The 27,351-nt window shown below is 34.9% G+C and overlaps 1 protein-coding gene across 1 annotated transcript in view; it reads right to left on the bottom strand.

The window, feature by feature from the left end:
- LOC140158555 (uncharacterized) overlaps window positions 1-27,351 on the bottom strand; it is a 151,323-nt gene that overhangs the window by 13,661 nt on the left and 110,311 nt on the right. Inside the window, 2 exon segments of the mRNA XM_072181690.1 lie at window positions 11,227-11,420; window positions 22,615-22,707. Coding sequence (XP_072037791.1) covers window positions 11,227-11,420; window positions 22,615-22,707 — 287 coding nt within the window.

Here is a 27,351-nt window from a genome sequence, read left to right as displayed (position 1 = left end):
GAATGGACTTTGGAGTATGACCCATTAACCACCACCAAAGACAAAGAATGAAGCAAAGAAAATAGATTATGACTTTTCAACTGATGGCTATATCACAGATGTCTCTCCATCAATTAAAATCAGTGTTGATGAAGAGAGCAAATATAAAAGTGAAATAATAAAACATTGAAGGAAGCAAGTTCTTCTTTAGCCACATGATGCAAGTTTGAATACAATAAATAAATGAGGAAGCCCAAGTGACACACACATATGATACAGTGAGAGGAAGAATTATTATGTTATAGCTGGCTGGATGAACGCCGCTGCACTTGTTACAAGTCTGCAACATGTATAACAAGTGACAAAATAGTGAATATTCTCAGTCATCCAGTCGTTAAAATCACAAAGTTTTGAATTAAATCAAATACTGGAACTTACATTTTTTTTTTGCAACTTGCTACGTTGCATCTGAAACCATCAGACTTTATCAGGCAAGAAAGGGGACTGAGACACAACTTATCTCATGCATGGGACCGGGCCATCAAGACGATCCCTAGCCGTCTCAAAGTGTCACATGACCAGCCCAGCGGGTCAGTTGCCTGATGATGGTTTCAGACGCAACGTAGCAAGTTGCAAAAAATGTAAGTTCCAGTATTTGATTTAATTCAAAACTTTGTGATGTATAACAAGTGGTTGAGATTACTTTTTTCTTGATATAGAATATGTGACACAATTAAGGGAAATGAGTCGGATGTCGCTAATATCGATTTTGAGATATTGGCAAAGAAAGTGTTGAAATTCTTTTGTTTTATATTGTTTTCAGCAATTGATAAATTGATGTGACTTTGTAACGAAAACTCTTATCAACATTAAGTTTTCAGTTTCTGAAAGCTCTAAATACCCTCTTCAGAAACATATGCAAAACTCATTTTGACCAGGGTCGACATGTGACTCATTCCCCTTGATCATGTCACATATGTGACCTGTTACAGCGAAAGGTATCTTAGGGATAATATTTTGGAAGTGCAACATTGTTGTTAATTTGGCAGATAATAAAATAAGTTTCAAAATATTAAATGCCATTGTGGTTTCCATTGTGAAGTTATAAAGTAAAAACAAATTGTCCTTATATTCGCAAATTTTAATCACCAAAATCTCAAAACAAGTCATGCTGACTTGCGGTACTTTTCGCTGTAATAGGTAAGTCCTCAGCACCTTCTCAAATTAGATGTACCACATATATTGACTAGAAGAGAGTTTATTAACTTCATAGTGGCTTAGAGCTCACTTCCTTTGACAGGACATTTTGTCCACAACATGCACTGCTACAGGCTGTATCAAAATGATTGGTACACATCAGTTTTAATGTTTTATATTTAAAAGCCTGCTTCTCCCAAATGTAACATTAGATCCTCTTGAAATTGCCACAATTGTTGGTTTATGACCATTTATACCATTTACCTACAAATTAGGTGAATCTTATGTTGTATTTTTGATATGGCAGTCTTATTAATAATCAGTAGAAACTATTGGGTACCAATCATTTTGATACAGCCTGTATTAGCCCATCACAATGTACAAACAAAGTGAAAGAGGTACAGCAATAAATATTATATAAAACTAAAGATAGGAGAAGTATGCAAATTACAAGGTAAGTGTGATGTTGTGACATTATGAGATGCTTTAATAAATTAACATAAAATTAACAGAACAAAATATTGCTAGGAAGAAAAAACAAAGTTAGAAATGCATAGCGTCTGAATGATAAGTATACTATAATCAGCTTGTAACAGGGGGATAATTTGGTATTTGTTACTGCACGTATAAAAAATGTCCTAACTTATATCCACGCAATAAGCGTGTGTCAGTAATGTAATATGCAGTTCCTATAGGTGCTGCACCAAACTGTGTGTAGGCCATTTTATAACAATCCACAATACTATCCGTCATGCCTATTACAAGCTGATCATAGATTCAGGTATACTTGTCAATGAAGATTAATTCTTACTTTTACATACATCTCCTCCCATTTGCTAGTTACTCTCAAGGATGCTGTATTTCAAGGGTGTCTTATTTCCATCAAATTACAAGAGAGATGGAGTGAATGATGAAAGGGGGAGAGGAAGAAAAGGTCCAAATCTAGGGCGTGATGATGTGCTGGGAGACATAATCTTTTTCCTCATGAAGCAAGATATAAATAGCTGCCACATTTACCAGAAGATGTGAAAACTTTCATCTGGTGTTTTTGAGTTCTACACAAATTTAATAGGAAACTAAAAAACAAGAGCACTTACAATATCACTCTTGCATTTCTTGCTTTTTTTTTTAATACCCAGCGCAAAATCATTACTTGATTGTTGGAATTTGATTGTTAAAGGCAGTCTTCTTTTCTTCATTCCATATATTATTATGCATTTTGCATGGGTCTGGACTGCATGAGGATTTTAATTTATAAACATATCAGAGTCAAGGGGTGTCCATAAGGACCAATCAGGTAAACAAACAAACGAACAAACAAACACAAAAACATATAAGCAAACAATCAAACAAACAAAGAACCAAACAAATACCAGCCCTGTCAGTCCCAGTGGGGCCTGTTTATATGAAAAATTAGTCCTGGGTTGAGGAATGTGATAGGGAGAGGGAATTTCATCTTTTCAGTCCTAATTTTTGCCCTGAACATATTTTCTGTGGGTGCACTCTGATCCTAAATAAGCCTAGCTATTGACCAGCAAAAAAGTGATGTTTGGATACAGTCACTTTACAATCAAAGGGTCAAATTAACAAATTTCCATACAAAATAAATATAAAAAAATCTCAAATTTGAAGAGAGAGCAGCTATTGCAAAAACAGCCATCTTTCAAATAAATAGACAGACATCATGTATATATCTGGCCAACAAATGAGCTGCTACTAGACTGTCATCACGGCGATAGACTAATTTTCAAACACATAGATCCCTGCAAAAGTGGCAGCTGAAAATACTCACAATTTGCCTGGGGAACACCTCAACTTTATACCCAACAATAAGACAACTGAATACTTTAAAACATGAAAGGCTTTTTAACTTTCAGGATGTATCAATGTTGTCTAGAGAGAACCTAGATTTGCCTACAGCACACCTCTTTTTTCCTCCGATGACACAAATGTATACAAAACATAGGCCAATTATTTAAATAATGATTTTTACAACTTCAGAGATTATCTAGCCCTAATCCCATCACTAACAAGATTAATTATAAATAGAATACTAATAATTGCTAATAATGATTTATGTTTTGTTTCATAAATATGTGGTTTAACTGTTTAAATTTGCTTGTGTCATCTCTTTAATGTTTATATTATAAATACAGTTACAAAAAAGACAAAGATAAATTTGTGCCTTGATTTAATGTTCAATGTTAATTAAAGCAAAAACACAACTAAACTATTTGATAAATTTGATTCAGTACTAACAACAAAATGCAAAATTCACAAGAAGAATTTTATTTCTCCAGATGAAGATATGCATGTGTACACAATTTGTGAGAAATTTACTAGAAATTTAGCTTTTCCTTGGAAATTTAGCTTTTCCTTGGACATTTTTTCAGACTGACTTAGTAAATATTTCTTTATATTCTTAACCCTGGATAACATGTGAACAACGCACATGGAAGAAGGATGTGAATCCAGATATGCCCCTTGTACGTCAATGTACACATCGACATGTTCATCAAATACAAAACCTACACCTTCTTGAAAGCTCTTACCGTGTCTCAAAATTGAGACATGACATCATCTGTGCTCAATATGGCCACCAACTACACTGGCTTTGCTTAAAGGAAATGTCACTTGTATTTTGCTGCTGCAACCTGTTGCCTTAAAGATTTCTTAATATTTTAGTTTTGGATGATTTACATAAAGTTGACTAACACAATTTTGAAACAAGCACAGCTACACCATCAGTGGGGAACTTATTTAGTCATAGACATTTATTTCAGCAAGATTAAAATGCAAACTTAATGTTATTTGATCACAATTTCAATTATGCAAAGGAAATACAATGCTTGAGAACCATTCAGAAAGCAATGTCCCCTACTCATATGACATTGAACATTAACAAACCAAGTTCAAACCTAAACATTATTGATATTATTTACAACATTTGGCAACAGCCAGGCAACTTGGCAAGACCCAAATATAGTGAGCAAACACTAAATTAAAGGGTAGCTTTACAAATGCCAACACCACAAAACAACAAACAGCACTGGCAGAAGATGAAGAAAGGTGGACTACCTAATCCAAGAATGAGTCAAGAACAGTTTTGAAAGTGAGGAAGGTATTGCAGTTGACAAAACTCCTCATATAAAATGAATTCTATTGCTCTTTAATGCTGCATGGTCTACATCCAATGACTTTATTTTACAGACAATATACATGGGAATCGTTTTTTCTGCCTGTTTGATTTAATTTGTCTATTTATGCACAGTGATTTCCATCACTTGCTCCAGTGTACCCTTGTATTCTTGTTCATCCCTTTTGTTTTTGCAGGTTTAACACTTCTATGGGCCTTGGAATTGGTATTTTATCATGTTTATTGCTATCAAACTTTGCCTATTTTTATACCTACATTTGTTGGTTTGGTTTATCGTGTCTGCTTATGTGTATGTACAGTAATTTTGATCATTTGTTGAGGTGCAGTTTTCTCTTTTTGTATCCCCATTGATCCCTTTTGTTTTTGTAGGTTTAACACTTCTATGGGCTTTGGTATTGGTAATTTTGGCTATTGAACTTTACCTACTTCTATGCATTTGTTGTTTCTTGCCCCCTCTGCATACTGTCGTGTTTTACTTGTTTCCCCACATCAAGTTTGGTGGTATATTTTAATCACAACTTTTCATTTCTTTTCATGGTATACTGGTTATAAATTTGCTAAGCAACCTTAGAATTTGGATATTTACATTGTGACTAACAAACTGGAGCATTTTTAATATTGTTAGTTTTGAAAAACCACTGATTTAAATTAAATTCTACTCAATACCGGCCAGAAACCACACAAATTACAATTCTAGTTTTAGTGAGTGATGTCATTAACCAATCTTTTTTCACTGCAGACAAATTTCATTCATTTTAATTTCCCTTGATGCAGTTTACTATTGTGCTAAATGTATTATGTCAAACCTATGGCAGTTTTGAATATTTTGTTAACAACAATGCACAGGTTTTGTGGGCTACCCCAAACAGTTTTGTTTATGCAGATGTAGTGACAAATCAGACTTTAGTTTGAACAAATTTATTTTTTCTGTTATCTTGATAGTTTTGACATCTTTGTTACTAATGTAGCAACAATTTGCTATTTGGCCATGTGTTTTGAACTCGCCACCCGTAGCGTTACATCACAAATATATGAATTTTTACACCAATTGAGTTTCAAATTAGAATATCTCCACAATTATCAACCCTAAACTAGCAAAAGTATACATTTTTGGAAAGCTGACGGCATAAGGAATGTAACAATACATATTTCAACTTATTATACAGGGTGACCTTGAAGTTATACAGGGTGGAATAAAAATATTGCGGAGACAAAAAGGGTTACTTAATGCATTGCTTATTACTAACTTGCAGTAATAAACTGAAAGTAAATAACATCTATTTAGTTAGAGGATAGGGGAGCCTACAGACTTTGGAAGATAAAAAAATCACAGCTGTTTGGTAATCTCGAAATACAGGGTGTCCCAAAGTATGTTAGAATTTTTTACAATTCATCATATTTTGAACTGAATCATTTTACCCCTAACCCATACAGGAAAAGTAAGTCCATATTTAGATTCCTCATCAAATTTCCTATCAGAAAATGTATACTTTGACTATGATAGGATAAGTAATACAAATTTTACAGCCACTTTTAGATTTTGAAGACATCCGTATTACTTACTACAGTGTTTAATATGAAAACGGGTGGTTTAAATGACGTGAAAGTTTGAATTTTATAGACTAAACCAATCATTAAGAGTTCAAAATGATTAAAATAATTAGCAGAATTGTTTAGCTGTAAATTAAGACCAAAACCAAGTTTATAGCCCCTGTAGCAGTGAATTTATTCAAGTTACACACGTGAAACGTCAGCGTTCCCATAGAGTTTGTGTGTGCGCTTCCACCTCCTCCGCTTCCCCTCCACCACCCTGACTACTCTAATTCAATCGACCACAGCTTCGTTAGTTGAGAAGCTATATTGTTCATATTTACAGGTTATTTAGTGGTATTATTTAGCTTTTAAATGAGACCAAAACCATGTCATAATCTGTTTGTTTAGCCGAGGTATGATGAATTGAACAGATCACAATTTGAAAATACGTAACACCACCACCCTTTTTGGGTGGCGAGTTCAAAACGCGTGGCCATTTGTCTCAATTAGTTTGTAAACAAGAATGCTACAATAAATCATTATATAAAAAGACAATTGAGGTTCGCTATCTACTTTCTTAATAATTCCAGTCTGTTCCAGTTTTGTTCCAAAATATTGTTCCAATTTTACAGACCCACATCACTACACTTTGTTCAATATCGATCTTTCAAGCCATTTAAGAATTTATATAAAATACAGAATATCACAGGGGCATAAAAAGCCATAGCAAATTTTGTCCTGACTGTTTATCTGCCCACTCATAGTACCATCTCCTAAGTAGCTTCTGCACACTTACTGTGCTCCATTCTCACAGATTTGTCTATAACTATATCACTTGTTTTATACTGAATCAGCAGGCCCAATAATATTGTTCATGACAGATCACTACAGGGACATCAAAACCTACTCTGTATTTTTCCTGCATGTTCCCATCTGTTTGCTCTTTTCCTTCAGTTCTTCACAATACTCCATTGATCCAGTTTAACATATAATGACTATACTTTGTTCGATAGTGATTTGGCAGGCCGTAAGCAACATTGTAAGTACATTATAGCAAGAGGGTACCAAATTTTCAAACAGGTGAAATGATCTAGGCAACATTACATGTTGTCTAGCTGACTTTTCTGCTTAATTTAACGTCTACACTACCTTTATCATATAGTATAAATGCCCTTGTGGATATTTTTTATCAGAATGTGTAAGTTATTCAAACAAGTACTGTTAACCTAAGCTTTAAGCCCTGGATGGATTCCTAGGCATGTACCTCAAGCACACACATCAAATAAACTGTCAAAGATACTTCCATTTCTAAAACATTTTACACAATTTTGACTGATATTCAACAATTTAGAACTGATCATTCAATCAGTGCATTCTATCCAAACAGCAGCTAAGGCAATGCATAAGGATTCCTATGAAGACTTCACATGCATAATGTGATATACACTGTGTGCTGCCTTGTGTAATTTTTATCTATATTAAGGCTCCCCTTCAACTCTTTACATTCAGATATTAAAAATATTTATACAAAACAATACACAAGGCAGCCTTTCATTATATTGCATTTTGAATCTGAACTCTTCATTTACCCTCAACCTACAATCGTCATGCTACTGCATATGAGCTCATCATTATATAGCAACCAACTACATGCAACAACTAGGCTAATTTAGGTTTCTCCTGTATTTCTAATGAAAATGAAAGTGGACTCAATTTCTTTCTCCTTTTTTTGTAATAAATGTTGTGGTTTTTCTTAACGGTATGAGTCACAGCTCATATACATACGATTTTTGTGGTAAAAATTGAGTCATTATTACAGTAGACGTATAATAGCAGATGTTGGGATATTGCAAACGTTCTTGTTATTTTACCGAGACACCAAGTATTAGTTTGTCCTCTCTCTCATCTCATAAATTTCCATGATAATATTCTCAAAGTACATGACACTGCACAAAGGGCTTCAATTTGTCCTTGCACTGATGCAGTAGTTTTCATATGAGTGATATAAGAAAATACTAGTGTCATGATAATAAATCATTCAAAATATTCTAAAAGCTTTTATCAATTTTCTTAAGTTAAGCTGCACTTGTACGAAAATTTATTGGTGTGTTTGATGAAAGAACCAGTATCCCAACTTCAGAAATCATTCATGAATATAGAAAATGTCAAAAGTATATTAATTCTTTGAAAAATCTAAACAACTTCAATGTCTAGTTAGCTGATCATGTTGCACATGTAATGCAAAATATAATATGTTTGTAGGATTCATTTTTGCCGATATTTAATCATAAAATTTGTCAAATTTGTGATTTAATAGAGAAATCACTCTCACACAAGAGGAATAAGTCCTGATGAAGTTTGCTATTTTTGTTAAAGTTCGCAAAGCGCAAAAAGAAATATGGCGCAAAATGTTTTGCCCTGTAACTTATTTTTAAGTTGGGAGGTAGACCAAGAAAGCATATCTGCAATAGCTGCCAGGTGCCATGTGTACAATATAGAATGCAGAAATGGTTAAATTGCCTATAGGGCAGCTATTGCAGATAGGCCTTCCTTGCACCAAATCCTTTATGTCTCCTCCATAAGAACAATTTAAGACGCTACCACTCTTGAAACCACATTTCTAACAAGATGCTTTTGCCACGAGAAAGATCCCAGAAAAACAGGCTACACATAGATGTTCAAATTCGCTGTATATTTGAAACACTTTAAGCTTCTCACCTCACTGTCTGAAAGCACAATTTCTTTTATTCCAATAGTCTGGATACTACCTGTACTAAATTTAGATTGCTCCACTTATTCACATGGGCTGTAAGGCATTGCTTAACCTTCTCCCTTTCATAACTACTCACTGCTCAAAATCTATATGTGAAGGAAAAATAAATGTCAAATTCTTTAAATCATAAGAAATGTCAAGAATTTTTTTTATTAAAAGTGGCTGTATGCATCATTCAGAGAATCTGTATGAAATTTGAATATTTTGTTTGCAGTTCTGCAGGTCTTGCGGTTTCTATGTTAAGGCAAAGCAAGTGGCAAAATATTTTTTATATAGTGACTTATCTCCAGAATCACAAGACCATTTGAGAGTAGATCAGTTGAATTTATTAGATCCCTACACAATATGATCATGAGTTACATCTCACATTGCTAATGGGAATTTTGATAATGGCCTTTAAACCTTTCAAATACAGTGAATTATGTGTAATTCTGCAGTGAATGTCCTAAGTACTAAAATTGGGACATCAAAACATTACCATGGGGTAATAACACTGATAGATGGTATTTAAGTATTGTATTTAGGTGTGTCCTTTATAAATTCTTCAGAAAAAGAAATTAAAGTGTCAAGGCATTAAAAACATCTTTTCCTACGATGATCACATGGATATCATATATATCCATAATAAAAGGTCTAGATAAGAGAGGTTGGACTGTATAAAAATGCGATTATGCACAGGACTCAATTGATTGGCTATGACACATATAACTTTAAAGTTTAAACTGGTTCAAAGTAGTCCTAACTGGGACAACATATTTTCATTATTAAAATGAGTACACACACACTTGCTGAAGACACATGTAGGCTTTATCCTTACATTTTTAACTCGGTCATATTCTCAAGAAAATCTAAAAAACCCTCGAAATTGTGAGTGTATCAATTTCTAGAATGAATAAGAATCTCCTGCACTTGTTTACATTTTGGTTATTGAGCTATTCCAGATGAATTGAAATCCATATACCACCTATGGAAGACATGACCTTAAAATTCCACAAAAGGAGTGAATTTCAAATGGGGTTACCTGAATGGGTGACTCAAATCTACCTGTGTGGAAGATTGAGGTCATGTCTTCCATAGGGGGTGTATGGATTTCAACTGGAATAACCCATTGAATGCTGGCTTGGGAAATGGGACAGTTGCTTGGATATCTGTGAAGAAATAAAACTAGTGAGCATCATCTTAGAAACAGATCTAGTACGGCTTTTACATTCATACACAATGACAAAAACACACAATGACAAAAACACACACTGACAAAAACACATTTAACACTTTAGAAGCTAATGAATCTTCTGAACAATTAACAAGTTTGATTGTTTGTTACCTTTAAAGTTGAAAATAACGGAGGTAGCTTAGACTAAACCTAATAAATACAGCATCCTTGGGAATTACAAGAAAATGTGGGACAAGCAATGAACTTACACTTTTTGTTAACACTTCCAACACAACATTACTAGTAACGTTTTTCTTAAACTAGAAACTACTTAGAGATTCACTCCACTGCTTACATGATAATTCCTCAAGCAATGTTTCTTTTAATACTTGAGTTCTTTTAGAAGCAGCACTTTATGTGATCTCGTTTTATTACAATTACATCAAAGAAGTATGTACATTGCCATCAAGCAAAACTAATAATGTTGGAAAGTGTTAATAAGCAAGGTCTAGACGGAGTAGTATAATGTAATATACTAGTGAAAATAGCAAAAGACGGTTGTAAGCTTTAAATAGCTGCTTTTGGTGAATAATGTATCACTCTGTATGATATCATTGGCCTCTTGAGATTATACCCTTGGACCTGGATTTCCAAACAGGGACAAGGAGAAGGATTGTTACCATAGGAACTTGTATAGCACCATGTGTAGAGCTATGGGCAATCTGGCACCTAGGATTGTCACTTTTGAAGACCAATATAGCATATAAGGAAAACAAGTTGATGGTCATAAATGTAACTGTAACCATTTCAGGTTTTACATGATATGGTTTTGTAGTATTATAGCTCGTTGTGGTTATAACCACAAATCAGCAATTCAGAAGGTTTTAAATGTTCCATTTGAGCAGGTGAAATATTGAAGAGGTTTAAGAGATGGCTCCAAATATCCAACTACTAATCGACGAATGGTGCCCTGGCAGAACTGATGGTTTAACCATGTTCTCTTGTTCGAAACAATAGAGAAGCCAGGCCCAATCACCAGTCCTCCAAGTGTACCGATGGTCAACCAGCGGTTGGGTTTTCAAACCATTCCACAGTTACTACTTTCTGGTTCAAAGTGATGTGAGCATAACATTTCAATATCTTTCTCTCCTTATCATTACCCACAGCAGCTATAGAGCCTACAACCTACATATAATTGCATTTCAGTAAAAGTGGCATTTTGTGCACTATATTAATATTTCATGCTTATTACACTTTTGAAAGCTTGCACAAAGTTAGCAAGTTGTGAAACTGTTTGATTTCATGTCTGAGTCTATGTAGAAAACTTAAAATCAGCAAAATTAAAAACAAGCAAAATTGTGTGAAATTGATGCATCACAAAAATTAATTGTGCAAAAATGACCACTTTATGTGAATAACAAACCATTCTATTACCTGTAGGGAATATGTGTCATTGTGGAAGACCCAATCGCCACAACCCTCCAGGGCATGGCCACCATAGGCAAGGTGCTTGTGGGCTGCAGGATGCAGGAGAAGAGAGCGTAGCTCTGCTATTAGAGTGGTAGTGTGGGGGTTGATTAGTACAACTACGCCGACGTGACTGCCGCAATGGGCCAGACCTCTGTGAACTAAAAGAAGAATAGGAGGAGAGAAATATTAAAATTACATTCACATGTATGTGATTTAAAACAACAGCAATATAAACTAAGCATGGCAAAAACAATGAATTTCTCAAAATTCTATTAAAATAGACTGAAATTGGTATTTAAGTATCAATTGCATTGCAGGTAAAACATAAATGTGACTAAGAATATGGAGTTTCGGTGATGGAATCTGTCTTCTGACCTTGATACATAAATAAGCTCAAAAAGTTTTTATGTTAATTTGACAGATACCAGTTTATTCAACTTTATGCGATAACATTAACAAAATTACTGTGTTTGGAGATTAATTACATTTCTGGTAATTCTCAAGAACTGCTTAATTTGGAAATATTGCATTCAACTTTTCCCAACAGTAATAATAATAATAACAATGGAGGGTTCTTAGAAGGCACACAATCTTCAAAAGAACTCAAGACGCACAAACAATGAAGACAAACAAGTTACATATGTGAATCCGAAAAAGCATGAAGAAAAAGATGAGTTTAAGTTGCTTTTTAAATTGAGTAAGCGAATGTGTGTTACGGAGGCTGTTTGGAAGCATACAGTGTAAACATAAAGTGTTGATTCTTGCAGGCATGAAAACTGGTCTCGAAAAAAAACACTAAAATCATGACTTTTTACCATTTTCTGTTAATTTGATTCAGAAATAGGCTGAAAAACACTGAAATAAAAACGAAAAATGCTGAAATCAGCTAAAATGCTGAAAATATTCATGCCTGTTCTTGAGTTTGGTTAGAAACTGTAGTACATATTTTACTGTTCTCTCTTTTCATGTTCTAGTCCAAAGTAGAACGGTTACTCCTACTGACCTAGATAAAAGCAGCATTCATTAATCATGTATGGCAGGATCTGACCCAAATAGTCCAAAGGAGACAATATTGAAAATTATTTATCATCATCAACTTGCCCTTGTCACCATGTGTGCTGTTGCTGAAATCCTTAGACACAACATCTAATTTAGTTCTATAGCACTATCAGTGCTTTCTATTGTACCCAGCATAGAGTGCTTTTATTTTTTATTTACTTTTATTTACATGAAAAACGACAACATTATGCAAATGTTAATTGTTATGCTTGATCGAATTTATTATATCAACAGGGTATAACAGAAAGAGTCATTGGTACCTAACCGGGCACTGATAGAGCTGTAAGACCAAATTAGACATGGTGTGCCTTACATCCCTATCATACAAAAGTATCTTACTGTTTTTTGTTCACTGTTTTATACACACACATTATTCACACGTCACATTGTTATACCTGTTACTTCTCACCATTTACTTTGAAAAGCTTGAAAAAAAAAACCCACCCAGATTGCATCAACTTAATTAATCAAAAACAACCCATCTACATCATATGAAAGAGATAAATAAACCTCTTCATCATTTAATATTTATGAACCACCCTTCAAGTATGCTAATTCATTTTCTGCCACGTTGTCAGTTCTGAGATCACCATGCCATTAAGACTGCTGACTCCATTTTGTTGCACTTGACAAATAATATAGTGTACTACTGCCCTCTTTGGACTACAAACTCGAGGTAAATGAATTGGCATATTTTGATTTTAAGACATGCTAGGAACGTATGTTCTTTTTTTTATATTGTGATTTAAGGAATTTTCTAACATAAAATCAATATATTTTACAGCTTCATGGATTATTTCATTGCATAATTTGGGCAACAGGCTATGACACAATTCTACATTGCACTACTCATGATGATGCAATGATCGTACTATTGAGCTACCTCTGATTACAGTTACTGATGAACTACCTCTGATCATAGGTGCTGTAGAACTACCTCAGATCACAGTTACTGTTGAACTACCTCTGATCAGTTACTGTTGAACTACCTCTGATTACAGTTACTGTTGAACTACCTCTGATCACAGTTACTGTTGAACTACCTCTGATCACAGTTACTGTTGACCTACCTCTGATCACAGTTACTGTTGAACTACCTCTGATCACAGTTACTGTTGAACTACCTCTGATCACAGTTACTGTTGAACTACCTCTGATCACAGTTACTGTTGAACTACCTCTGATCACAGTTACTGTTAAACTACATTTGATCACAGTTACTGTTGAACTACTTCTGGTCACAGTTACTGATGAACTACCTCTGATCAGTTACTGTTGAACTACCTCTGATCAAAGTTAGTGTTGAACTACCTCTGATCTCAGTAACTGTTGAACTACCGCTGATCACAGTTACTGTTGAACTACCTTTGAACATATAGGTGCTGTGGAACTACCTCTAACTGCAGTTACTGTTGGACTACCTCTGATCACAGTAACTGTTAAACTACACAGTTTATACTGATGAACTACCTCTGATCATAGGTGCTGTTGAACTACCTTTGACTACAGTTGCTGTTGAACAATCTCTGATCACAGTTACTGTTGAACTACCTCTGATCACAGTTACTGATGAACTACCTCTGATTACAGTTACTGTTGAACTACCTCTGATTACAGTTACAGTAGAACTACTTCTGATTACAGTTACTGTTGAACAACCTCTGATCACAGTTATTGTTGAACTACCTCTGATCAGAGTTAGTGATGAACTACCTCTGATCATAGGTGATGTCTGACTAGTTACTGTTGAACTACCTCTGATCTCAGCAACTGTTGAACTACCTCTTGATCACAGTTACTGTTGAGCTACCTATGACTGACTACAGTTAGTGTTGAACTACCTCTGATCACAAAGATTACGCCATACAGAATGTTGCTGCACCATGGCACAGCCTCTACTTAGACAAAGCTTTCAAGATTGCACATCTCAATCACATGCACAGCAAGATCTTATATTATGAATAAAGTTCATATATGAAGCACTGCTGGGATGGTCATAATGTCCCTGTTGGTGCTCATACAATACTGATGACCATTAACACAAGAGCTTATTATTTTTAAATGACAAGTATTTTAGCCCTCTGCATGCAATATTATTTGACCAGGACATTGTAAAATTACACTAAATTTGGGCAGCTGTTTGAAAAACATCTGAACTTTTGATCTGACAACAAATGAAATGAAACAAATTCCGAGGTAGGAATTAATTCCTTGTGTTTGGATCAAAAGTTTAAATCAAAATCATGATTTATACCAACACAGATGAACTTTCATGAACGTAACAAATGAAATGATTGCTCTCAAAATAGGTAAAAAGTATACTTATAGTAGTCATTATTTTAAAATGGGCATTTAGTGAAAAAACATTAATGGTTACTTGCTAACCTTAACTAAACTTTGCATACAGATGTCAATCTAAAATTTTTTAAAATTTTATGAAGTGGGTGAATGGACTTATATCTCTAAAACCACATCTAAACATTTAAAACTTTCATGAAGATTTCAAATATTGTAATCACCAATCATCTAGCTTTAGATTAGGATGTAATTAAATTTACAAGACAGGGGCTAACATCATCCTAATGGCACAGCTAATCACAATAGGATATCCACAAATTGTCTAGTGAGCAGGCTGGTAGACAGACACATCAGGCTCCAATTTCACAAAGAATACCTATATGCCACAATGGTCTCATTCCAATGGCATCATTCACGAGCCTCCATTGAAAAGCATAGCTCAAAATATATGACCCCAACTTGTGGAGTATGAGTTTGTGTACCCAACATATCCAAAGGTCATAATGCTACTGCAGAAGCAAACTGGGGTCATAGAACTATGCCCTGGCATACTGTGATGTTTGACATCCTAGTAAATACATCATTAATGTCCAAACTGATCAGTCAAAGTCTATACATCTAATACAGTCACAATGAGTGGTAGCCACAAAAGGGACTTTAATCCTGGATAAAAAATGTGTGTTAGTATTGCAGGGAGCATAATCTGAGCATAGCACTCCTTTCCATGTTTGGTCTATGCTTTAATATATTCGTGACTTTACCAGTATGCTTAAAGGTGAACCTCATTGAAAATAAAGTTATATGTCAATGGAAAGCTTATGATGTCAGGATACTAAAAATTATTTTTTCCGATTTTTTTTTATGGCCAATAAAGCTGAAAAATTAAAAAATGATTGAATTTTTGGTCTTTTTGAGGCGTAAAAAGCACCCAAATCAATCGTCTATGACCTTGGGAATGCTCGTGGCGTAAGCTCAGGGTTCGTGAGTCACGTGATCCTACTCGGAAACATGTAAACAAGACTTGCTTCCTGTACTTTGCAAGCTGCCCGGCAAGTCTGATTTTCACAATAAAGCTTGAAATTAGAGGAATCTTCAAGTTGCTGGTTCCTTCTATATATATTAGAAATAATAGAATTATTGTCAATACATACATTTTCCGTAAATTTGACAAAATCAGTCATAACTGGCTGGGTATAACTGGGTAATTGAGTTTGAATTTCGGCTGGGATCAATCCCATGCGCAAATGCTTGCTGCTACCGTTCATGTCATGGACTGAATAAACATGATCGAATAACAAATTAAATACTTGTTTGTGACATTCCCTATTCTTGATTCATTTTAAAATATCTGATTAAAAAAAATATCGTCTTGCAGTAATGAAAAAATTAATAAAAAAACCCAGATTTCATCAAATCCAGCCCATATAATGGTTTTCATATTTAGCGCATTGCGGTAATACATTCTTTCCACACAATCGCGATTGAAAGAAACAGATACTCGGCCAGATACTTTATTATAAAATAAATACAATTTAGGCTTAGTAGACCGTTATTTGACGGAATTCTGAAATCTGAATAAAATTAAAATATTGTCACTTGTGTCACGATTCTTTAATGATAGTACAATCAGTGTACGGTACTGAAAAAGTGAAACATTCATGTTTTATGGATTACCGAACACGATGCGTGAATTGCTGCTGAAGAAATTGAAGGGACGGATATGCACAAACACAGCGACTCGCTTCGGGGCTTCGTCCTCAGCACTTGCGCTGTCTGTTTCATGGGGTGTTTCAGCAGATTTGATCAATCGCTCCCTTATATTTGGAACATTTACAGGAATATATTACGCTGATGAAGTAGCAATAAGTTGGAAATATCAGAATGTCAATATCAAATCGGTCATTTTGTCTGCAAGTACAGTACAGTCGCGGATACTGAACACTCGGCGTAGTGAGACTCAGTCAGTCACTGAGCTCATCCCGTATGTATCATATACGAGTTCGCCTATCATACATGACCGGCCATGACCGGTTGTAAAGCTAAGAAATAATGAAAAAATCCTGTACATATACCTTATTCTATTCCTTCATTTTCTCATTGTGATAAGTTCATCTCAACTTGGTGTGACGATCTGAACTGGTAGCACTAGCAGTTATTTTTTGCAATCTGTTTTCATTCCGGTTCTTCGGCGAATCTTCACTCTTCGTGTTACTGTAATATTCCCTATGCATATCGTGGATGGCTTGGCCTATCCCATATCACCCCGGCCAGCACTTTTCCCATTTTTAAATCCACACACTTTATTCAGGAACTTCATTCTTGATTTGATCATGATATTTCCTTCATGTTATTCTTATTTTATTGAAGATATTTTTCATGTAAAGTAAGTTGACAATGACTGAGTTCGTGCATTGGCCCGTTGCATGCCACAGTAATACATGGACATTGTTTTACAATCAAACCCGGAAGTAACTGTGTGTCCCTGAGCTGACGTCATCAACGAAAGCGCCCAATTTGAACGATTTCGTTTTGTAATTTAGGGGGGGTGCCAATATCCAATCTTTGCATGGAGATTATGTCTAACCTGGTACGCTATGCAAATAAAAAATATTCTTTTCTGCTTCCTGACATCATAAGCTTTCCATTGATATATAACTTTATTTTCAATGAGATTCACCTTTAAGAAGGATTTTTCTTCTCTTGCATATTATCATTTATTCAATGAAACTCAAGGATTAAAACTGATCAACTGGCAGAGTAGTTTGGAGACTTGCCTTGAAACATATTGATCACATTTTCATTTCACTTATAGTATCTTTTAAAAGTATACATATTCTATTTCTTTCTGGATTACAAATCAGTAAGAAGGGCAGGATATTGTAGCATTCATACATGGTATAGCATAGCAAATGAAGAGTACTCAAGTGTGATATGGTTTTTAAATCCCACATTTGAGACACAGAAGAAAATGAAACCACTGCACTTGTCAAAAAGTACTTTTGATTTTTATGAGTATCCCACTGTTACTCTTAACATTCTTGATCCATGAAATGGACATAGAGAAAATTAGCATGAGAGCCTAGTTTTAGAACAATTGTGCGATATTATTATACGTGCTTCCGTTGGTAATCGTTGTTTTCTCTGTCGGCAAATACTTTCCAAAAACTCAGTTTTATTCCAAGCTTGTCATTTTTGCTGTCTTCTTCATTATATCATTTGCAGTGCTAGTTACTAGTGCTCCTTGTTGTTTTTACCTAGTTTGTTACATATTAAACAGTTTTTAACATCCCCAAAGTATAATATTCAAGTTATTGCTAAACTTGAATGATATTTGTCTAAATAAATTCTATCCTTTTCTGTGTAGTGGTCAATCATGTGAAGATGTGGTCACATTTGGTGGTCTTGGTATGGCAGCGCTCATGGGTAACATGCATATTTATAAATCAAAGCTGACAGAACAAAGGTATAAAATCATTTACAGAAAATCGCAGCGGCAACCCGCAAATAGCAATGTGAAGTAAAAATGCAACATTCAATGCAATGTAACAATGCAGGCAAAAAATGTTGGACTCTATGCTGTTCAGATGGGTGCTTGTGATGCACTGCTGTCTTTGTGAAATCATCCCTAGAATATATGGTTTAAAATTTATGCACATAAAATGTGTATGAAATGCATCACATTTCCATGCCTGCCTGGCTCAGCAGTGAAAATCAATGTCCTATGAATCATACACATCGGCAATATCTATGTTGTTGCCGTTCTTGTGTCTTCCAAATAGCATTAAATCCCAGTCATATACATTGATTATTGGATAGATAGATGAGAACTGAATTGGGCTATTCCAGTTGAAATCCATACACCCGCTATGGAAAACATGTCCTTAATCTCCCACACAGGGAGGGTAGATTTCAGATGGAGTCACACATTCAGATAACCTAATTTGAAATTCACACTCCCAGTGTGGAAGATTAAGGTCATGCCATCCATAGATGGTATGGATTTTAACTTGAGTAGCTCATTATGATGAGGAAAACAAAGAAATTTGAGACAAATAAGAACTAATTACTATCAAACAAAGTAATTTAGCAGATTTCAACTTTCAAAAATCTGTGAAATCTCCCTGAATAATATCAATTTGCCTATAGGTACGTATCATAACTCTATTTAGTAGACAAAATCACGTGAGCTTGTAATGATGTGATACATCATGTCACATTAATCTTTACACATTCAAAACTTATCTCATTCATATTTGTGAATTTTTTGGTCACAAAAATATTGAGTTAACTGTAATATAATATGGAAGATCAATTCTAACATAGTTTGGGAGCAAGTCTGTTTTCCTGTAACATTTATGGCATGTAATAATTTTCTGAAGTACCCAATCTCAAATAATATTGAAGCAACCTGCACTTTTGTTACTGGTGGTAGCATAGATTATATTTGATTCATAGTAAATCAAAATGATTTATATTTGATCAAAACTGCTTTTCTAGATGGATCCATAGATATGTGATTATAAAATCAACAAAACCTACAACCCACTCCCTTTATTAGGTAACAGACTTGGTTTAATGGATGCAAAGGATTTTGAAATTTGTGTATTAAGTGTATGGTAAGCTGTAACTTTTTCAATGATATGGAGTCAAGTGTCCAAAAGGTCACTGATCCTGCATTTGGGCCTGCCAGTCTCCTGATGAAAGTCAAAGTTGCGACCGGAATTGGAGGTACATCTAATTTTGTGTTGAGATCATAAGTTTTAATATTTAATTACAAAGTTTTTTAAGACAGGTGAACTTTCATGTCAACAATAAAATACATAAGAAAATTGGCATTGTTAAAGATCACAACTTTGCAATGAAGTATACAAGTTAGTTATAGTACTTAGTATGAGTATTCATGATTAATACGCACATATATGGGCAAAAATTAAGTGATTCTTAACCCTAACGCCCTAGCTGCTTTTTGGCGAGGGGGAAGGAAAGAAGGAAGGAAGAAAGAAAGAAGAAGAAGAGAAAACTTTTTTCTCGGGTGCGGTTTTGAACCACCGACCCTTCGGGCACCAGACACGTGCACGGGCCTAGCTTGCCACGGGGGAGTAGCTTGCCCGGCCAAGCTTTCCATGACCATATGACTGTTCGCATGATGATGCAATCGCATCACATGTGACACCTGCCTGTGCATATGTTTTGTGAACTGTGGTTTTTTGTTGTTTGGTACGGATAGGGTTAAATGAACACATCTGTCCTTGTAAAGTGTGATCAACGCCTGCATGTGCGTAACACGGAAGTGAACCAACTCACTTGTGATTGGTTAATATCTTCATTAAGTATATTGTGCGCCCACGTTGCATTTTGGAAAAAATGCGTATTGTTGGTAGCTGTATTTAATCAAAGAAAATTTTTACTAAAACATTTAGCTTTCCATTTTCAAATTGGTACATTTCCACCAGACTATTGTAAAACTACTTGCTTTCCAACATTTTTCAAAATGTCTGAGCACAAAAATAGACTAATTAGGGTATTAATTCCTAATGGAGTAATGGTTTTAGCAGTTCTGAAGTTTTTTGGTTAACTTTTTTAACAGTTTCAAAGATCTACCCTTTGTGTCAAAATTATTTTTGTAGGCTTTCAAATTTAAGGTTGTGATACTTGCTGTGAAAAACATAAATATAAAAATATTATAAAAATATTGCATAAAATATCATGCTTTATATCAAATTGATATTTCCTGTAAATTTTGATGCAAAATTAGCTGACACATACTGGACAAGCAGCATCATTAGAATTGCTGCTAAAACATTGTACTTTTTAATCAGCAATCAATAGAATTTAATGATGCCACTGATTACCCTCATCAAAAATCCATAATTAGACAGTTAATGCAATGGGTTACAAAATGAATATAACAACAAGGTTAAATACGTGGTCGATCATGTTTAGCATGTTATGAAAGTACTATGATCTATGTGATGTATATTTTAAGAATTTTATGTGATAGAACTTTCATAAATTACCAGTATGTCTAGACTGAAGTCTTAAACAATATGCTCATTAGATAAAAGTGCAATCTTCAGTGGCAGCAGAAGCATTAAAATTTAAGGGAGGATGAGCATATTTTGTGCCAGTTTACTGAGACATTTGTATGCAATGGGTGCAAAAAAAATCAATTTCAGACTATTTGAGCCCAAAATGAAGGTGAATTTTGGTATTTGATGGTGGAAAGCGAATACAATTTTGGAAATTTTACCCAATATTGGCACAAAACATGGTGTTTTTCAAGTAATCAACAGTAACTGTAATCAAACATATACTGTTATCTGAGGTAATTCTTCAGTGACTGCTACCACATGTAGTTCAACAATACATGTAATTGGATCAGTGGTATCAACAGTAACTTGATCACAGGTAGCTAGTTCATCAGTTACTGTGATCAGGAGTAGTTTAACAGTACCTGTAATCAGAGGTAGTTCAACAGTAACTGTAATCAGAGGTAGTTCAACAGTAACTGTGATCAGAGGTAGTTCAACAGTAACTGTAATCAGAGGTAGTTCAACAGTACCTGTAATCAGAGGTAGTTCAACAGTAACTGTAATCAGTGGTAGTTCAATGGTAACTGTAATCTGAGGTAGTTCATCAATAACTGGGGTAGTTCAACAGTAACTATGATCAGAGGTAGTTCAACAATAACTGTTCATGGGTAGTTCAACAGATAGTGTTATCAGAGGTGACTGCTACTACATACAACAATACATGTAATTGGATCAGTTACTTCCATAGTAAATGTGATCACATGTGGTTAAAACAGATACAGATCATGCCGCATTGTTTTAGTGATCATAGAACCCATATCAGTTTAGGTTCTGTGAAACATCGAATTATTCCAATGCACAACCAAAGTATTATGAGACTAAACTTTTACTTGACAAAATGGTTGGTATTTTCTAGCAGAGATTGAGCAGCATCATTATCCCTATCACATGTTAATATCAAATAAAATTCATGCATCCAAATGTAATTGCCTATGGTGGTGGTTTATTGAAAAGCCAATAATTTTGGCATGGTCATGTTTTACACTTCCACCTTTTATAGTTCTGCCTTTATTTAGTGTTGTAAATCTCAGATTTGGTTCTTCAACCTATAATTTGAAGTTATAGTATATGGCATCTTTGACTGCAACTTGAATTAACATGTCCAGAAATACAAACAAAATGTGTAGCATCTTCAAAAAATCTACATACAGTAACATTCACACTTTCACTTCATATCAAGTAAATCAAATCAATACAATCTACCACACTTTATTACACCCGCATGGAATCTCTCGGTGCACATGCATCTTATAGCAAGCCCGCATAATTCCACATGCTTGTTGAATAATGTAGTCACGTCATGTACATCTGGGGTTATTAACCTGTAGAAATGGTGTAATTCCCTTACTTATTGGATGTATTTTTTCTGTTCAAAAAGTGTCAAATTTTGAGCACTGGATTTTGTGAAGCAGAGCACATCAGTAAGCTTAAGCTTGATCTTCATTTTGTATTGTACACCAATCTTAAAGAGACTACTTGTTACATGTTTTGCAAGAGTCTATCAATGTCTACGCCTCTTTGTTAATTAAATGATGAAGAGCTTAGAAGAGTGGGTTTGGCAAGTGGTTCTTGGGGAAATTTGATCACCAACATCGATGAACTTGTGAGTCATTCACTCTAGGGAACAGTTTGTGTTCTGATTCTATATCTTGTAACATTAGTATACGGCTACTGCCGACCATGATGTTATCTGTATTTGGACAAAGCAACAGGCAGTTGCATTCATATAATGCTTTTAAATTTTGCCATTTGCACAGGTTATAATCACATACCAACTAATCTTAAGTTTGATGAAACTTTTAGAATCTCCTGCTTGAAAAAAACAACAACAATATGTGCATCTTTAAACCACATAGCATGGTAGCTGGCTGATAGTCTTCTTTACACACTGATGTAAGCTTACCTAATCCAGCCTTCTTGACTTCCGAAGAAGCAGCTCCCTGGAGTACCTCGTTGAATTCGGTGGCAGCTGCATCTATATCCCATCGTTTAAGACCTGGATGTTGAAAAATAAACAAGACAAGAGAAAAATAAATAAAAAAACATTCAACAAATAAAGGGTTCCTGTGCTTACTACTACACTATATAGGACTCATTAATTTTGAAAGTGGATTTGTAGTTGGTACATGTATGTAAAGTGAATTTGGTGAGAGGAACTCACCAGTTTATTTTAGTAGAGTATACCATGTGTAACAAGTATGTATGACTATTGATCTTTGGCATTAATATCACAAATTGTGGTGACTCAAGACATACATAAAATAGCATCATTAGGTGCAATACCCTAATTAACCAATATATGAAATAACCTTCAAAGTCTGGATCATTTGCCTTGTGGTTTTGTATGGGTCAACTAGAAAAATCTGTATTAATTTTTATCCTTAAAATTTAGGTTGGCTCAACTGCAGAGGTTGGCACACATCACAACACATTCTTCACATAAGCACAGGTGTGCATTGAGTCATCATCTTAATTGACAAGACTACTATGTAGCGGTGATCTGGTAAGGAAACAGTGATTACATGCTCTATGCATCGGATACAGACAGAAGTCTGTGTGCGTTACCTATCAGATGATACTGTATTTTGGACGTAAGGTGATTGAAATGCTTTCTGCTGATAACCCACATATTTCTACATATCCACTCTCCTTCCCCTTTCCTTCTCTTTCTCCCTCTCCTCCCCCTTTCTCTTCTCTTTCTCCCTCTCCTTCCCCTTCTTTCTCTCTTTTCTCGCCCTCTTCTCGTCCCTATTTTCTGCTTCTTCGTCTCCATTTTTGATGTCCGAGGGGGCAGTTTGTCCCCTGCCACCCGCTGACTATGCTACTGCATAGATTGACCAGAGTAAATATTTACATAAATTGAAATTTGAGCCCCTACTTATAGTAGCTACAGCCATTGAAGAATCACAATCAAAGCGAGGGCTTTTAAAGATGTATTTGACAATCACTTTCACACTCTCTATCATAACAAAATGAGTAATTGAGGAAGTAAAATAAATACATTTAACAAGAAAATGTATGCAATTTATTTTGTCATTAATACCTAGAAGCTCGTCATGATATGGAATGGTACGCTCATTAGCAAAAAAAGTACCACCTGCTTTCAGCAAATAAAAGGTTAGTACCAGCTGATAGATGGACTATAATTAACATTTCTTGACTTTCAATTAAACCTTTGCATGCTAATTTCCACCAGGCATAGCCAATCACATTCACTGCAATTTTTCCACCTTTTGGAACTTATTTTCACATTACTTTACTGATAAAGAAATGGGTTGACTTGAGATGCAAATTGAATCATCAAGTATTCATACAGTGGTTCTTAGTATTATATACACACATGGGATGATATTCTTAATGTTATCCATTCGTAGTGTGCGTGCCATGAACCGTACAAAGCATTATTATACCATATCCTGCTATCATCAGCTTACCAAAGATGCTTGCTATATGAAACAAACTTACAGCAAAAATCCATGCCCTGATTGAATTGACATTTACATAGACCCAAATTAAATTTCGCAATTGACGGAGGCCTGACAAGCACTTTTCTCCACAACGTAACTATGCCCAATAAACATGCAATGGAATCGAGCTGAATGGGCCTCAAGTCGGAGAAAAAAAATCAATTTCAGGCTTTCAATGTCATTAAATTACAATCATTTTGGAAACCACATCAAAATTGAATTTGTAATTCTTAACGATACTAATAATTCCAATTCGCTAGACAATATAATATAGTACAATACTGAGTAAATGAGTCCTTATTTTGGTTACAAGTCTATAAAAGAAATTTTCATACATCTGACTTGTTTAGCTCAAGTCGTATTGCAAGTGTTTCTTAATCACATCATAGCATGGTACATTATAAACTAACACATATGCTTTTTCTAGTCATGCAATAAATCTAATTATGATTAATGGATGAGGCCCGTTTTCTTAAAAGATGATACAATGTTTGTATTCCGGCACTTTTCCCTTTCCACTTTGTGTTGGCTTGATTCAATTGCCTTCACCTTTGATTTGTTTCTGTGTTAGCTCCCAGAGCTTTTGTACATCACTGTCTACCTTACTATAGTCAAAATGTTGAACTAAAGTAATTACACTGAATGTTTGCATAATGAAGGGTAGGGCCTGTAAGTGACACAATATGATGCAACAAGACCAAAGAAGGCAATTTGGAAAATTTAATTATTGTCATCATCAATTAGTGTGCTATTCCAGAAATCCTCATATCCTTGACATACTTGGATGCAACTTACAAGCTTTTAAAATGTGAATGTCCACCACAAATAATAATACACAACTAAACACTTAATAAAGCACATTTCCAGAACCTGATCAAAGCACTTTACAAAAATACAAAATGTGATGCGATCAAGGTAAATGAGTCTGATGTTGATCAAAATCAAAATTCAGTTTTCAATTTTATTATTCAGTTTTCTGTTTTATGCACCTTATGCATCTCAATTTCACAGTTACCTCTTTTGGCCGTTTGATCAGATCATGTCACATATGTAGTGGTTCGTTAGGTAAGCCTTTCACTTATCAGTTTACTTGTGTTCATATTGTAAAGTACACTAAGCTAAATTTAACCTTTCTATTAAAGACAAGATGGTTGTACTGTGGGTCTAGCATCTTGCTTCAATTGATATACACTTAGGTTGGCTGATATATAACTGCTTTACACAGGTCAGCTTGTAATTTAAGCAGTAAACATGTGTATGGCCAGACTTGTTGGGTAAGCAAGAGAAAGAGAGGTGTGTGTGTGTTTGCAGGCAAACAAGGACACACACGCACACTCCATATTTAAACTGTGGACCACTCGGCAATGGGGGACCATCCTCGGTTCAAGGTCAGCAAATAACGCAATTCCATGTGCAATGTATTTGTGAAATATGTCCTCTATTGTATAACATCTGCAGTTGCTAGGTAAAATTTCATACATACAAAAATACACACACAAAATGGTGGAATTGTCAATTGACTACAGATTCAGACGAATGCGTTTACATAATCCTAAATGGTGTCCATGTTTGGAGGCGATTGGGTGTGTGTGTGTTAAATTCAAAAGTAACTGTTATCAGAGGTAGTTCAACAGTTAAATTATCCCAAACAAGAAACTGCAGTCCATAGCCATATTTTTGACAAGAACTATACTCTTTGTGGACTCAATTTTAGAAATAATTTGTAAAACTACCCTAAAAAAGTTCAGCATAAACATAAAAAGTATCCTGTGTTTTTCAACCCTTTTACAAACAACATGGGTGTTTCTTGCCTGGTTGCAAAAACACCAGTCTTTTCACTGTTTTGGTATTTTTTCAGTGCTCCCCCTTGTAGTCACACACTTGATATCATCAAATTACTAATGTCAAATTTCGTGCAATTGACATTGATCTCATTTCTGTGAAAGGGTCATAATAACGTATTGAGGGTTCAGGGTAAGAAACTAAGAATGCTATTTTTGGCAATAGCTGCTCTTTGTCAATGGGGCTCCTACATGTATCAAGTGCTTAATACGCCAAATCTAACCAAATAACCCCTGGCAGCTATTATTTTAAGGGTTCAGGGCAAGAATGCTCCATTTGCAATAGCTGCTCTTTGTTAATGGAGTTCTTATCAAGTGCTCAATATGCCTAATATAACACATGGCAGCAACTGCAAATAGGGCCTTCTTGCCAAGAACCCTTGTGATGTAAAGCATTATTAAAAGGCTAATCAGATAAATATCCAATTTGGATCAAAGATAGTGTCAGCTTCTCAAACAAAGCAAGTAAAAAAACAATTTACATTGTAAACAGTTTTAATTATTTCAAAGCATCTGAATCCAGCACCGGAGTAAGTTATGTACATCGAGAAATGCAACTCTCTTTTAATACCTGCTTGACCACCTTGAACAAATTGGCAGCAAATATCACCACAGGGAAAATCAAAATGCCCTACCAAGCCATCGTCCATCAATTCAATAAATGACCAGCTTTACGCGAATCCCTGCCGCCATAAACACGCTGATGTCCAGTTTGCGAGAATAGAATAGTTGCTTGCCTGACACCATAAAAAACATTGATGAGATTTTACTGATCGTATAGGCTGCCAAGTGAGGATAGTAAAAATCAATTCAGGTACTAAACTGCTGTACTATTGAAAAGGCTATTTTAAGTGGGATTGAATTTTTATCATCAATGTTGATTGATGGTGAAAATGATCTATTAAAATTTTATCAATGTTATCAAGTTTGGATCTACAACTGAGTAAAATGACAATTGTGCTTCCACTTGCACAATTTTGCCATGATGATTTGAATATAAAGTCTATTATAAGTGTTGTTAGACAGAAGGTTAAGAAAATGCTGATGACCAGCACTTGAAATAAACGGCGGTGTGATCGATGTTAAACTCGTGGCTATTGCCTGGTAAATTAGACCAGCCAATAATGACCAAGAAATATCATGAATATTGGCAAAGTATTGTCAACTACAGGGTGGCACAAACATTAGTTCTAAAGAATGTGACAAAATATGAGGCAATTTTATATCATTGGATCTGAGAGGAAGACATGATAGAAATGGCTCAATTTGCTGGGTTTGCAATGGCCTCAAGAATGTCTGGGGTAATTGTGTCACATGAAATGGTTCAAAATA

Source organism: Amphiura filiformis, chromosome 8, assembly GCF_039555335.1.
Source record: "Amphiura filiformis chromosome 8, Afil_fr2py, whole genome shotgun sequence".
Lineage (NCBI taxonomy): Eukaryota > Metazoa > Echinodermata > Ophiuroidea > Amphilepidida > Amphiuridae > Amphiura > Amphiura filiformis.
The sequence above is the reverse complement of the archived record's forward strand: the minus strand, read 5'-3'. Positions and strand labels throughout refer to the sequence as shown.